The sequence below is a fragment of the Perognathus longimembris genome, chromosome 11, assembly GCF_023159225.1.
Source record: "Perognathus longimembris pacificus isolate PPM17 chromosome 11, ASM2315922v1, whole genome shotgun sequence".
NCBI lineage: Eukaryota > Metazoa > Chordata > Mammalia > Rodentia > Heteromyidae > Perognathus > Perognathus longimembris.
Window position 1 is genome coordinate 69,262,690 of NC_063171.1, and position 14,542 is coordinate 69,277,231.

At 41.9% G+C, this 14,542-nt stretch overlaps 1 protein-coding gene across 1 annotated transcript in view; it reads left to right on the plus strand.

The window, feature by feature from the left end:
- The first annotated feature begins 523 nt into the window (after window positions 1-523).
- The window catches only part of Nvl (nuclear VCP like), a 72,004-nt gene continuing 57,985 nt past the window's right edge, over window positions 524-14,542 (plus strand). The window contains exons 1-8 of the mRNA XM_048358267.1: window positions 524-804; window positions 4,421-4,494; window positions 6,992-7,044; window positions 7,764-7,863; window positions 9,502-9,559; window positions 10,457-10,726; window positions 11,809-11,941; window positions 13,318-13,394. Coding sequence (XP_048214224.1) covers window positions 748-804; window positions 4,421-4,494; window positions 6,992-7,044; window positions 7,764-7,863; window positions 9,502-9,559; window positions 10,457-10,726; window positions 11,809-11,941; window positions 13,318-13,394 — 822 coding nt within the window. The 5' untranslated portion in view covers window positions 524-747. The remainder of the gene's footprint in view (window positions 805-4,420; window positions 4,495-6,991; window positions 7,045-7,763; window positions 7,864-9,501; window positions 9,560-10,456; window positions 10,727-11,808; window positions 11,942-13,317; window positions 13,395-14,542) is intronic.

Below are 14,542 nucleotides of genomic sequence, written 5' to 3' on the forward strand. Positions count from 1 at the left end.
ATATTTACTGGTTAATTGAAGAGTCTCAAGAACTTCTCTGTGCTGGCAAGCTTTGAACTGGGACCCTCAGCTCTCAGCCTCCAGCATAGTTAGGATGAGGCAGGAGGCATCAGCAACTGGCTTTCTTTCGTTCTTTCTCTCTCCTCTCCTTTTTCTTTTCTGTTTCTTTCTGTGCTAAAGACTGAACTCAAAGCCGTGCAGTTCCTACCACAAAAAAATCTCAGGGGCAGAGCCAAGGACCCGAGTTCAAGACCCAGGACCGGCAGAAAAAAATAATGGATTAGGGACTTGCTTGTCTCTCCCGGATAGTCCCATTCTATGTATCCAAAGATGGAATCCGATTGCCCTAGGAAAAAAACAAAAACAAAAAACGAGTTTGCTCCTTGCTAGTGAGTCTGCGCAGGCGCCAAGTTGAGTCCGAGTAAGTTGGATCCTTGTCCCCGTGTGTGTACCAATCAAGTTGAGCGTGTTCAAAGCGGGCCTCGCCATCCGGGGCCTCGCCAGTTCAAAGGGAAAAGGGGCCTGGCCATCCGGGGGCCCGTTGGGCCCGCCTGAAAAATAAAACTGCTGGAGCCTCCCGGGTATTTCCAGGTCTTCTCCTTCTCGGGGCGGCTAGTTTTCCTCGCTCTCAGTGCTTCGGCGCCGAGGAGGGCGCATTTCCGGTGCCGTTTGTCCGGCATCGTCGCAGACAGCCCCAGGAAGGTCCTGGCCGAACGGGCGCGGCAGCGGCGGCCGCGGCCTGGCGCGATGCGGCCCCGCTCCGCGGCGTTCGTGGACCGTAAGCTCAAGCAGCGCGTCGTCCAGGTACGTGGGTCGCCCGCTGGCCCCGCGGTCCCGCCGCCCGCTGAGGCGACGCTTGTTTCCCGGGCAGCTTTCAGGTCTCAATGCCCTCCCGGGGTCCGGTGGGGGACGAAGCCTCTCGGGTGGCGAGGCCTCCCCTCCTCGGGGCGGGAGCGGGGCCACCCCGGAGTTGGGCCCTCGCACGGTGGTTAGCCTCTTCTCACTATTCGCCTCGAGTCTTGGCCTTCGTTTCTTACTGTTAGGTCCAGGCGGCCTTATCTGGAGGCCCGGGAACACTGGTTTGGTTCACTCTCAGTCCTGCCTTCCCGCTCTCCCAAACTCACGCGGCTACCACCAGACTGTTACCCCAGCTTGGACCTTGGCTCCCTTTGTCCCATTACTTTCGAACTATCCCAACTCGTACATTTCTTTTAGACCCACTATACATACTTTAGGTTGTGAGCAGGGAATGAGTCTAGCTTTGGCTGAAGGCTCCTCCTTGCAGGCCCTCCCACCCCCCAATAAATCTGTGCTGGTGTCGAACCATCATCTTTGTATACTCTTTCTCTCACACTTTTGCCCTCTTTTGAACCTAAGATGGTGTAAGAAGTGGGATACCAAAACCCGGGACGAGGTGTGGGGATTCTTGTTTTCCTCGTCTCCGCCGATCTCTTCGATCTGAAAGTGCCCCCGGCTATCCTGAGCAGAAACGGGAATGTGAATCGGCTTTCCCGTTCATCTTTCTGTCTCAGTGGACTCTGACTTGAGACTCTATCTTAAAATGAAAGCATTCCTCCCATTTCCAAGGAGAGTTTATTTATCTATGCTGGCAAAACTTGGGGATGGAATTTAGGGTCTTGTATGTGTGTGCTAGTTATTATGTGTCTCTCTCAGCTAGTAACTGAGACGCTACTCTGGTCCTAGAGAATATTTTTCTAAAGATACTCTATACATATACAAAAATCTATATAGGGCTGGGAATGTGGCCTAGTGGTAGAGTGCTTGCCTAGCTTGCATGAAGCCCCGGATTCAATTCCTCAGAACCATATAAACAGAAAAAGCCGGAAGTAGGGCTGTGACTCAAGTGGTAGAGCACCAGCTTTGAGCAAAGAAGCTTAGAGACAGTGTCTAAGCCCTGAGTTCAAGCCCCAGGACTGGCTAAAACATCTACATATAGGTACTTTTTTTTTTTTTTTTGTCCAGTCCTGGGCCTTGGACTCAGGGCCTGAGCACTGCCCCTGGCTTCTTTTTGCTCAATGCTAGCACTCTGCCACTTGAGCCACAGCGCCACTTCTGGCTGTTTTCTGTATATGTGGTGCTGGGGAATTGAACCCAGGGCTTCATGTATAAGAGGCAAGCACTCTGGCCACTAGGCCATATTCCCTGCCCCCATATAGATACTTAAAACTGTACATTTATATTCCTTTTTTAACTACACAGGCTCATTTTTTCTGCTACTTGTGTTAAGTAGTACATTGACTTCCTTTTAAATATTATTTAAATATCCTATTGCTTGTAATGTAGCAATAACTTAAAAACCTTGGCAGATTAACTCTTTTGTTGTTCTTGGTCCTGGGGCTTGAACTCAGGGCCTGGGTGCTGTCCCTGAGCTTCATTGTTCAATTGTAGTGCTCTACCACTTTGAGCCACAGCTCTATTTCTGATTTAGAGACAAGAGTCTTACAGACTTTCTTACCTGGGCTGGCTTTCAACCTCAATCCTCAGATCTTAGCCTTCTGAATAGCTAGGATTACAGGTGTGAGCCACCAGTGAGGAGGGGCTTGGCAGATTCAATTAAAAAAAATAAGCGGGGCGCTGGTGGCTCACCTGTAATCCTAGCTACACAGAAGGTTGGGATCTGAGTTGCAGTGCAAAGCCCAGCCCAGGCAGGAAAGTCTGTGAGATTCTTGGTTGGTTTTTTTTTTTAACTATTTTTTTTTGTCTTTTCTTTTTTGGTACTGGGGATCGAACCCAGGACGTTGCACTTGATAGGCAAGCGCTTTGCCACTGAGCTACATCCCCAGCCCAAGTCTGTGAGATTCTTATCTTCAGTTAATCATGGAAAAAGATAGAAGTGGAGCCCTGGCTCAAATGGTAGAGTGCTAGCTTTGAGAAAAAGTTGCTCAGGGACAGACAGGGTCTAAGCCCTAAATTCAAGCCTCAGGATTGTCTCCCCTCCCTGCCCCCCCATTCCTCTGATGCCCAGCTAGGAAAGTTGTACTTCAGTTTACAATAACAATAATCAGTTGGACTTTTATGCCCCTGTTGGACGGACATTACAAACATATTCTCACATTTTGGAATCATTGGTACTGCCACTCATTCCCATTCCACATTGATATTTACGGAGTCTTCATAAGTAAGGCATTACTTGAGCAAAACAAGCTCAGGGACAGCACCCAGGTAGAGTTCCAGCACCGGGACTGGCAAAAAAAAAAAAAAAAAAAAACAACACAAAAAAAGTTTAAGGTTGGGCAAGCATGGTGGCCTACTCCTGTAGTACTAGTACTCAGGAGATTAAGGCAAAAGGACCACTTGAGTTTAGGAGTTCAACATCAGTCTGGGCATCACCAAGACCCTGTATCCAAAAAAAAAAAAAGATAATTATTTACTGTTGAAACTGAATTGCCTCAAGTTGTAGCCCAAGCCTCACTGTGTCCCCACACTTAAAATGTCTTGTGCTACCTGGTTGGTTTACTGCTATATTCTGTGTTTGGGAACATAGACTAATCCTTCACTGGTGACCTGAAAGTGTAGTTATTTTTATTGTGTTGTCATGGTAGATGATAATGTTAATTTTTTTATTCCAGATTTGATAATTATTTGGTGATTTTTATGCTTTGGGTATATTTCATTAGTTAACATTTTCTATGAGCCAAATACCAGTGGCTTATGTCTATAATTCTAACTACTCAGGAGGCTGAGATCTGAGGATTGTGGTTTAAAGGTAGCCTGGGCAGGAAAGGTTGTGAGAGGGTTTTTTTTGTTTGTCTTTTTGTTTGTTTTTCTTTTTTGGTCATTTTTGAGGCATGAAATCAGGACGTGGGGGACTGTCCCTCAGCTCTTTTGCTCAAGGATAGAGCCCTACTACTTTGAGACATAGCTCCACTTCTGGTTTTTGAGTGGTTAATGGGAGATAAGAGCCTCAGGGGGACTTTTCTGCCTTGGCTGGCTTCGAACTGGGATCCTGACGAGCTAGGATTACAGGTGTGAACTACTGTTGCCTGGCTCGAAACTTATGTCCAAATAACCACTAGAAAAGCAGAAGTGGCTCTATGGCTCAAAGCAAGAAGATAATAAATTTGAGGCTAGTCTGGACTTTACAGTGAGACCTTATCTCAAAAACAAAAAAAGCCAGTATGGTAACTTATGGCTGTAATTCCAGCTACCCCTGAGCTAGAGCTAGAAGGATTATGGTTTAAGGCCAGTCTAGGCAAAAAGTTAATGAGATCCTATTTCAAGCAAGAATAGTTCAGTGTGTGGATTGGGTGCTTGCCTACAAGTTCAAGGGTCTGAGTACAAACCTTATATTGCCATAAAAAGTACTAGCTATTAGAATAGCTCAATATCTTGTTTGTTAACTAAAGTCACTGAGCTTGAAATATTGAGTATTTTATATTTGTCATATTTTCTTTTTTAGTACCTCACCAGTAATAGATGTGGCAAATATGTGGACACTGGAATCTTAGCATCTGATCTGCAAAGAATGTACAGGTAAAGAAATGCAGCTTGTAGATTTTTTTTTAAAGTTTTTACTTTTCTTTCAATTCTCTACTATTTAAAACTTCCATTCTCTTTAAAGTTGTGGTGGCTAATGGCTGCTTGCATTAGCCCACTATTCCATTATCTTGCAACTCAGTTGTATAAACATTTACAAGCATCTGTGATAGGCAGTGAGCTGTTATTTTCAGTAGAGGGAATGGCTATTTTTTCTTTTTCCTTTTTCTCTTTTCTTTATCTGAGACTGGAACTTGAACTTGGTGTCTGACACGTTTGCTCATTTGCTGGTGCCTAAGCCATGGGGGGTGGGGGGCTACTTTTTTATCTTTAAGTACTTCACAGTCCTGGTAAGTAGGTAGAAACATTGCTATATCACCTCCTTTCCTGTTTAATTAGAATTTTCTCTTTTTTTTTTGTGTATGTGCTGGTTCTAGAGCTTGAATTAGTCAGGGCCTTGCACTCTCACTTTTGGCATTTTGCTAATTAATTAGAAAAGTTGTCATGAACTTTTCTGCTAGCTTGGAACTGAGATCCTCAGAGCTCAGCTTCCTGAGTAGCTAGTTACACAGTTGTGAACCCCCTGTTCCCATGTTCACTAGAATATTAAAACACTTCAGACGTACTGTCACCAAAGCTTTCTGGTACTACCAAGAAATGTGAAGCTGGCCAGCAGTAATCTTAGCTACTTAGAAGGCTGAGATCTGAGGATTATGGTTAGAAGCCAGCCTGGCCTTGTCAGCAGGCATCTCCACTTGAGCTACAACCCCAGCTCTTATTATCTTGGAAATACTTTGTGGTGCCTATTATCCTACTTTCTTACTGACTAGCTTAATCCAGACTTTTTTTTTTTTTTTTTGCCAGTTCTGGGGCTTGGACTCAGGGCCTGAGCACTGTCCCTGGCTTCTTTTTGCTCAAGGCTAGCACTCTGCCACTTGAGCCAGAGTAGCACCTCTGGCCTTTTTTATATATGTGGTGCTGAGGAATTGAACCCAGAGCTTCATGTATAGGAGGCAACCACTTTTGCCACTAGGCCATATTTCCAGTCCAGATTCTAGCACCCTACCACATGAGCCACTGCACCACTTCTGGCTTTTTCTGAGTAGTTTATTCAAGATAAGAGTCTCTTTACTGCCTGGGCTGGTTTCAAACTGCAGTCTTTAGATCTTAGCCTCCTGTGTAGCTAGGATTACAGGCATGAGCCACTGGTGCCTGGCCATGATGAATTTTTGTATTGAAGTCTTCACTATTAATTTTCAAATGATATTGCTGAAAAAATGATCTAAAAAGAAAAGTAAAGAGGCAAAATGTTAACAATTTGAGAATATAAACAATGTATTGCATTATTTTATTATGTGTACTTATTGTACTTTCTTTTTAAGCATTTCAGTAAATTTCAAGATAAACATTCAAAGAAAAAGAATTAGGCTCATGCCTGTAATCCTAGCTACTCTAAGGCTGAGATCTGAGGATTTGGTTCAAAGTCTGCCTTGGCAGGAAAGTCTATGAGACTCTTATCTCCAATTATCTCCATCTGAAAGCTAGAAGTGACACTATGGCTCAAAGTGATAGATGCTAGCCTTGAGCAAAGGAGCTCAAGGGCAGTGCCCAGACCCTGAGTTCAAATCCCACAACTACCACCCACCCCACCCCCACCCCCCCCAACAAAAAGAAAGAAAAAGAATTAGATAGGGCCTGGGAATGTGCCTTAGTGGTAGAGTGCTTGCCTAGCATACATGAAGCCCTGGGTCCACTTCCTCAATACCACATACACAGAAAAAGCCAGAAGAGATGCTATGGCTCAAGTGGTAGAGTGCTAGCCTTGAGCAAATGAAGCTCAATGACAGTGCCTAGGCTCTGGAGTTCAAACCCCAAGACTTGGGGGAAAAAAAGAATTAGAAGAGGAAAAGAGGGCTGGGAACATGGCCTAGTGGCAAGAGTGCTTGCTTCGTATACATAAAGCCCTGGTTCAATTCCCCAGCACCACATATATAGAAAATGGCCAGAAGTGGCGCTGTGGCTCAAGTGGCAGAGTGCTAGCCTTGAGCAAAAAGAAGCCAGGGACAGTGCTCAGGCCCTGAGTCCAAGGTCCAGGACTGGCAAAAAGAAAAAAGAAGAGGAAAAGAATTTGAAAAAAAAATTGAAAAAAGTCATAGTTAAAATGTAAGTTTAGGGCTAGGGATGTGGCTTAGTGGTAGAGTGCTTGTCTAGCATGCATGAAGCCCTGGATTTGATTCCTTAGTACCACAAAACAGAAAAAGCCAGAAATGGCTCTGTGGCTCAAGTGGTAAAGTGCTGCTAGCCTGGAGCATAAAAAGAGAGATAGTGCCCAGGTCCTGAGTTCAAGCCCCAGGACGGGAAAAAAAATAGGCCAGTGTGAACAGTAATATAATTAGATATTTATGCAAATTGATGTGGTCTATTTAAATGGAAGTTAATGGAAAACTATTAGTGGGGGTCAGTGTTCTAAAATTTGTTTGTTTTTTTTTTTCAGTATAGACTATGGCCGTCGAAAAAGAAATGCTTTTAGGATTCAGGTAGAAAAAGGTGAGTCTTTTGGGCTGGGAATATGGCCTAGTGGTAGAGTGCTTGCCTCCGGTTTTTTTTTTTTTTTTTTTTTTTTTTTTGCCAGTCCTGGGGCTTGGCCTCAGGGCCTGAGCACTGTCCCTGGCTTCTTTTTGCTCAAGGCTAGCACTCTGCCACTTGAGCCACAGTGCCACTTCTGGCCATTTTCTGTATATGTGGTGCTTGGGAATTGAACCCAGGTCCTCATGTATACAAGGCAAGCACTCTTGCCACTAGGTCATATCCCCAGCCCCAAGTGCTTGCCTCTTATACATGAAGCCCTGGGTTCTATTCCTCCATACCACATATATAGAAAAAGCCTCCTACACATGAAGCTCTCAGTTCAATTCCCCAGCACCACATATATGGAAAACGGCCAGAAGGGGCACTGTGGCTCAGGTGGCAGAGTGCTAGCCTTGAGCGGGAAGAAGCCAGGGACAGTGCTCAGGCCCCGAGTCCAAGGCCCAGGACTGGCCAAAAAAAAAGAAAAAGCCAGAAGGGGTGCTGTGGCTGAAGTGGTAGAGTGCTAGCCTTGAGCAAAAAGAAGCCAGGGGCAGTGCTCAGGACTTGAGTTCAAGCCCCTGGACTGGTGGAGAAAAAAAAGAAAAGAAAAAGGTGAGTCTTAATGTTAAAGTTGAATTATTAGTAATTATAGAAAGAACAACCTGAGCAGATTACCTTTTCATTTTGTTTTATTTCAGTGTTCAGTATAATTAGTAGTGAGAAAGAACTTAAGAATCTAACAGAACTGGAAGATGCACACTTGGCAAAAAGATCGAGACAAGATGAAGAGGATAATGAGTTAGTATTACAAGAATGTTGTTTTTCCCTAAGATGTTACATTCATACTTGTAATACTTTCAGTGGTTCTTCCTTGTCAGCAAGAACCTAAGTAATTTATAACCTATGTCCACACCTTTTCTTCCTGCAATATATATATATATTTTTTTTCTGTTGTTGTTGTTCTTGTTGTTAGTTCTAGGACTTGAACTCCAGGCCTGGATGTTGTCCCTGAGTCTTCAGCTCAAGGATAGTGCCCTACCACTGGAGCCATAGCACTGCTTCTGGTTTTCTGATGGTTGATTGGAAATAAGAGTTTCATGGACTTCCTGCCTGGACTGGCTTTTGAACTACAATCCTCAGATCTCAGAGGCCTCCTGAGTAGCTAGGATTATACCAGCCAGTAGCAGAGTTTTATAAACTATTAGGTACCAACTTTGAGTTATAATGAATTCAGATAGTTTCAGTTTGAATCTGGCTGCCAGTTGCTTATACCTATAATTCTGTATACTCAGAAGGCTGAGATTGGAGAGTTGCAGTTTGAAGCTAGCCTGGGAAGGAAAGTTTAAGAGACTCTGGTCTACAGTTGATCAGCAAAAAGCTGGTAGTAGAGTTTTGGGTCATGTGGCAGCGTACCAGTGGCTTTGAATCATAAAGCTAAGGAACAGTGTCCTACCCTGAGTTCAATCCCTGGTACCAGCACACACTCAAAAAATAAGGTCTTAGTCTATAGTTTTTTTGTTAGGCTTTATGGCATGTTATATGAGACTTTTTTTTTTTAACCTTAATCCTTGGATCTAATGGGAATTTGTATTTTACTTCCCCTTACTGCTCAGTTTAGGTACCTAACTGCAGTCCCCCCTTCCCCAGCAAGGCAAAGTTTACTTCTGTAGAAGTTTGTACCATAAGCCAAAAATCTGGCAAGCAAGCACATAGCAGGCAAGCTGCTCCCTACTTGCTTGAATTGGCCAAGCTGAGGTTTACAATCTGCTCCAGATTGGCTAGTTTGAAGAGGGTAGGACATATTTATATAAAGTGCCCATTAAAAGACTTTGAGATAAGATTAACTGCACAAGCAATCTCAAAACGTACTTATACCTATGCTATTTTCTTTAACAATCCATGTCCTGATTCCATTGTGAAAAAATCATAACTGCAGCTTTTTAAGTATTTATGTAGTAGAAGTTTGCAAACATTCATTTAACCTTTTTTTTTTTTTTTGCCAGTCCTGGGGCTTGTACTCTCCTGAGCACTGTCCCTGGCTTCTTTTTGCTCAAGAGAGGCTAGCACGCTACCACTTGAGCCATAGCAGCACTTTCAGCTTTTTCTATATATGTGGTGCTGAGGAATCAAACCCGGGGCTTTCTGTATGGGAGGCAAGCACTCTATCACTAGGCCACATTCCTAGCCCTCGTTTAATCTTTTAATAGCCCTATGAGAAAGACATTTTATGGATAAGGAAGTTGAAACTCAGAAGACAATAATTATAATCTTCTTACTGGTTAAGCTGGATTTTTAAATTCATCCTCTAATTTCAAATCTTGGACTCTTAATCACTGTTGGATTTTGCTTTAGTGTAATATATTTATTTGGTTGGGGTAGTAATTTTTTAGGACATAGGGCAAAAACATTTAAAATGTTTTCCCTCTTTTTACTGAGGTATTCTGAAAGCTATTCTGATGATAGTTCCAATGTGGAAGGTCACCCAGATCCACAGGTAAGGCAATATTTAATGGTCCCACTTTGTATATATGTATATATATGTGTGTATATATATATATATATATATTTTTTTTTTTGCCAGTCTTGGGTCTTGAACTCAGGGCCTGACTACTGTCCCTGGCTTCTTTTTGCTCAAGGCTAGCACTCTACCACTTGAACCACAGTGCCACTTCTGGCTTTTTCTATATATGTGGTGCTAAGGATTTGAACCCAAGGTTTCATGTATGCGAAGCAAGTACTCTACCACTAGGCCATATTCCCAGCCCCCCACTTTGATTAAAAAAATAAAATAAAATCATTGTGATCCTTCTTAGGAAAAAGTAACTAATAAACAGAGTGAGAAACATTGGCCTTGTTTGTCAATAAATAATTGAATGCTTCTATGTACAGTGTTGATAATTTCATTGTGTTCTGCAGGGAAAAGAAAGGAAAGAACAGTTAAAAGGGCAGAGAGGAATAGAAAGGGATTACTAGTAAAAATGAAGAAAAGGATGTATTTTCTGCCAAGGAGTTGTCATTACTTATGATTAGGCTTGATTAGTGAGCTGTGGCAATACTATATATATATATATATATACATATATATTTGTGTGTGTGTGTGTGTGTCAAGTTACATATATAACTTGCAGTCCATTTTACTCTTTCAGTAAAATAAGTTTTGAATTTAACAAAGAAATGATAATTATATTGGATCCAGCTTTGAATTGATTGTGTACTAGTAACTCAGACTATCAGTCCAGTTTTATACTTTGTCTTACTGTGAACATTTGTATAGTCTATCAGTAATGTGAGAGAAATTGCTGAAAGCAAGATCTACAAAATGTATTAGTACCAGTAATTGAACTTTTCATGAATTTCTTGTAATTTATGCTAAAATCATTTTTTCTGTCAGTCATCCAATCACATGAACAGTTCCCTGCTGTCTTTATATCGGAAAGGAAATCTCGATTCTGTTTCAAATACTCTGGAGCTGGAGCACAAAGCAACTACCACTTTAACACCACAAATAACTTCTAAAACTGATTACAATTCTTTGAAGACCCCTGCCAGAGAATCTGAGAAAGGATGGTTTATTGACAAAGTTGCAGATGGAAAGAAAGACTTTTCCTTGCATGCCTCAGATGAGAAAAATATTTATAAGAAGTCAATGTCTGATATACAGGTATTTTATCCCAGTCAGAAGACATTACAGTCTTTTTATTCAGTATAAATATCAAGCAAATACTTGGATTTTGTAAAAACTATTGGAACTTTCAAATAGCAGTTTTTTTGTTTTTTTTTTTAAATAACAGTTTCAGAGGTTTTGGTTCCACTGAGTCTAGGCCTGTACTGAAGCAGAGCATCTTGGTAGAATGACATAGTAGAGGTGCTCACATTATGGAGCCAAAAAGCAGAGAGAGTGCCAGGAAAGGACCAGAGTCCCAAAATACCCTTTGAGAGTATGTCCCCTCCTACCAGTGATGTACTTCCTGTGTGAAACACCAATAATGAGAAGACTCAGCAAGAAATAAAAGGTGGTTTTAGTGTCCTAAATTGCAGAACTATAAGTTCTGGAAAGAGGGCTGGGAATATGGCCTAGTGGTAGAGTGCTGGCCTCATATGCATAAAGCCCTGGGTTTGATTCCTCAGCACCACATATATAGAAAAGGCCAGAAGTGGCACTGTGGCTCTAGTGGCCAAGTGCTAGCCTTGAGCAAAAAGAAGCCAGGAACAGTGCTCAGGCATGCCCCAGGACTGGCAACAAAAACAAAACAAAGTTCTGGAAAGAGACAGACAAATGAAGGACTCAGAAACAACTGGTTATAGAAACCTACATGGTTGGAGATAACAGTATTCTTGGAATGTGAGGAAGATAGTAAATTTTTTTTTTTTGCCAGTCATGGGGCTTGAACTCACTTCTGGCTTTTTCTATATATGTGGTGCTGAGGAATTGAACCCAGTGCTTCATGTATACAAGGCAAGCGCTCTATCACTAGGGCATATTCCCAGCCCTGGAAGATAGTAAATCTCATCTGGAAAAGCCTAGAAAGGAATTTTTCAAATGTTAAGTTTTAAACCTAGCTTTAAGGATTTGTGAAAGAAGGATATCTCTAGCAGATAGCATTTTTGAGAAAAGAGGTTAGAAGTAGTTAATAGGTGAAAGTGCTACAGAGGAATGATTTTTTTTTAAGATAATGTCTATCTTTATAAAATATCTATTGATATTGTAATTTTATGTATGACATGTTTAAACTTTATTTTTAGGCTTCAAAAGATTCTTCTGTTATGGAGACTGATAAAAAAAGGAAAAGCAGGTTGAAGGTCAAAGGAATCAAAAGAAAAAAAGAGGATCCTCAGGAAGTAGATGACGAGATAATAGCCGCCTTACAAAAAAAAGGTGAGATGCTGTTCTTTTTTAAAAATCTTTTTAAATATTGTCATTGTAAAGGTGATGTACAGAATGTTTAGTGTTTCATAAGTCAGGTAATAAGCACATCTCTTTTTGGACATTGACTCCCCTTCTGTCGCTATCTCCCAGTTTTTCCCTCTCGTCTCCTCCCATAAGTAGTATAGTTCATTTTCAACATAGAGTCAACTGAGTATCACTGCTGCATTTGTTTGCCGTTTGTCTCTCTATTTTTGTGCCCTCCTCACCCTCCCAAATACAGATAAACAGACAACAAAAAGATGAAAAAAAATCTCTTGGTTTCATTTCCTGGAGTTCATTTCAACAAATATTATTTAATGATCAGAGGCACATAGGGATTGCACATTTGTTTTCCTCCTTGAGGAGTATCCTCCTTTAGACTCATTGTCTATGAATACCTAGAGTCTGGTATAATTTATCATGTATTTTACATTTAGCTTCCACCTATGCGAGAAGACATGGACCTTTTGTCTCTGAGCTTGGCTTGCCTCACTTAACATTTTTTCTAGGTCCGTCCATTTCCTTGCAAATGACATTATACTGTTCTTTCTACTGGCTGTATAAAATTCCATTGTCTATCAGTACCACATTTTTTGTAATCGACCCATTTGTTGTAAGGCATCTAGGCTGTTTCTATAACTTTGTTATTGTGAACAGTACAGCAGTGAATGTGGATGTACAAGTGTCTTTATAGTATTCTGGCTTGTGATGTTCTAGATAGATGCCCCAGGAGCTTGAACATGGTTCCTGGCTGTTTTTTGCTAGCACTCTACCACTTGAACCACAGCTCCACTTCCGGCCTTTTCTGTTTATGTAGTGCTAAGGAATCAAACCCAGGGCTTTGTGCATGCTAAGCAAGCACTCTACCACTAAGCCACATTCCTAGCCCTATGTTTAGGCTTTTTGAGGAACTTGCAGACTGCTGTCCAGCCTAGTTGTACTGGTTTGCATTCCTACCAACAATGCAACAGGGTTCCTTTTTCCCCACATCCCCATCAGCATTTGTTGTTCTAATTCACAATGTTGGCCAATCTAACTTGGATGAGATGGAATTTCAGTTATTTTGATTTGCATTTCCTTTGTAGCCAGAGATGTTGAGCATTTCCTCATGTTTTTTTTGCCATTCTTACCTCTTCTGTAAAGTCTTTTAGCTCCTTTGCTCATTTGAGATAAAGGTGGTGATTGTACTTGCTTTAGAGAGGCTTCATTCTCTATATAGTGGTTCTCCTCAGGTCCTTCATTGTGCAAACACATGTACTGGAAATACTTCAATATCTAAAGGACATTTAATTATGAGTTTATACTGTATCACTAATTTTTTCATCTTTCTATCTCTTCTCTACCAGCTAAAGCCAGGGTTCTGGAATTACAGATCTCCAATGTGAAGTTTGAAGATGTTGGAGGCAATGATACAACATTAAAAGTTAGTTCAAATTCATATATATATGTACACACACACACAAACACATGCACGCACATACTTTCTTTCTTTTGGGTCAGTCATGGGCCTTGAACTCTGGGCCTGGATGCTGTCCCTGAGCTTTTTTCAGCACAAGGCTAGTGCTCTACCACTTGGAGCCACAGCACCACTTCTGGCTTTCTGGTGGTTAATTGGAAATATGAATCTCATGGACTTTCCTGCCCAGGCTGGCTTTGAACCCGGATCCTCAGATCTCAGCCTCCTGCGTAGCTAGTATTACAGGTGTGAGTCAGTGGTACCCGCCTTCAAATTCGTGTTTTAATGGGCATATTGCTAGTCACTTACATAGACAAAGCTTATGTTTTTTTCTAATACAAAGTGGTATGGAAAGAGACTGAGAAAATCTGACATGTACCATTCAAGGTATTGAGAGATAAAGGAGTACACTTTTCTTACTTTCTCATCTTATGAATTACAGTATCCATAGGAATATGTTTTATAAGCTACGTTGTTCTAATAGTACTATAATAATGGTCACTGTTGGTTTTAGTGTTTATTTTAGTTACTTTTTTTGCTGGTCCTGGGGCTTGAACTCAGGGCCTGGGCACTGTCCTGTGGTCAAGGCTAGCACTCTACAACTTGAGCCACAGTGCCACTTCCGGCTTTTTGTGTTTATGTGGTTCTGAAGAATTGAACCCAGGGCTCGTGCATGCTGGGCAAGCACTCTACCACTAAGCCACATTCCCAGCCCCACTTTTCAATATTTTTAAAGTAGATATTTTTAGTTTGGTAAAGAGAAGCACAATGATTAATGATAAACTTCCACGGTAAGGAACCAGAGCTTGGATTCAAACTCAATTCTAGCCTAAAGCCTGTTCTCTTACTTTGATTTTGCAAAAATAATTTTCCAGGCTGGGAATGTGGCTTAGTGGTAGAGTGCTTGCCTAGTATGCATGAAGCCCTGGGTTTGATTCCTCAGCACCACATAAACAGGAAAAGCTGGAAGTGGCTCTGTGGCTCAAGTGGTAGATTGCTAGCCAGAGGAAAAAGAAGCCAGGGACAGTGCTCAGGCTCAAGCCCTAGGACTGGTAAGGGGGCGGGGGAGGGGTGTGTGGAAGAAAAAAAAATTCCATTCTTTCTGTCTTGGGATG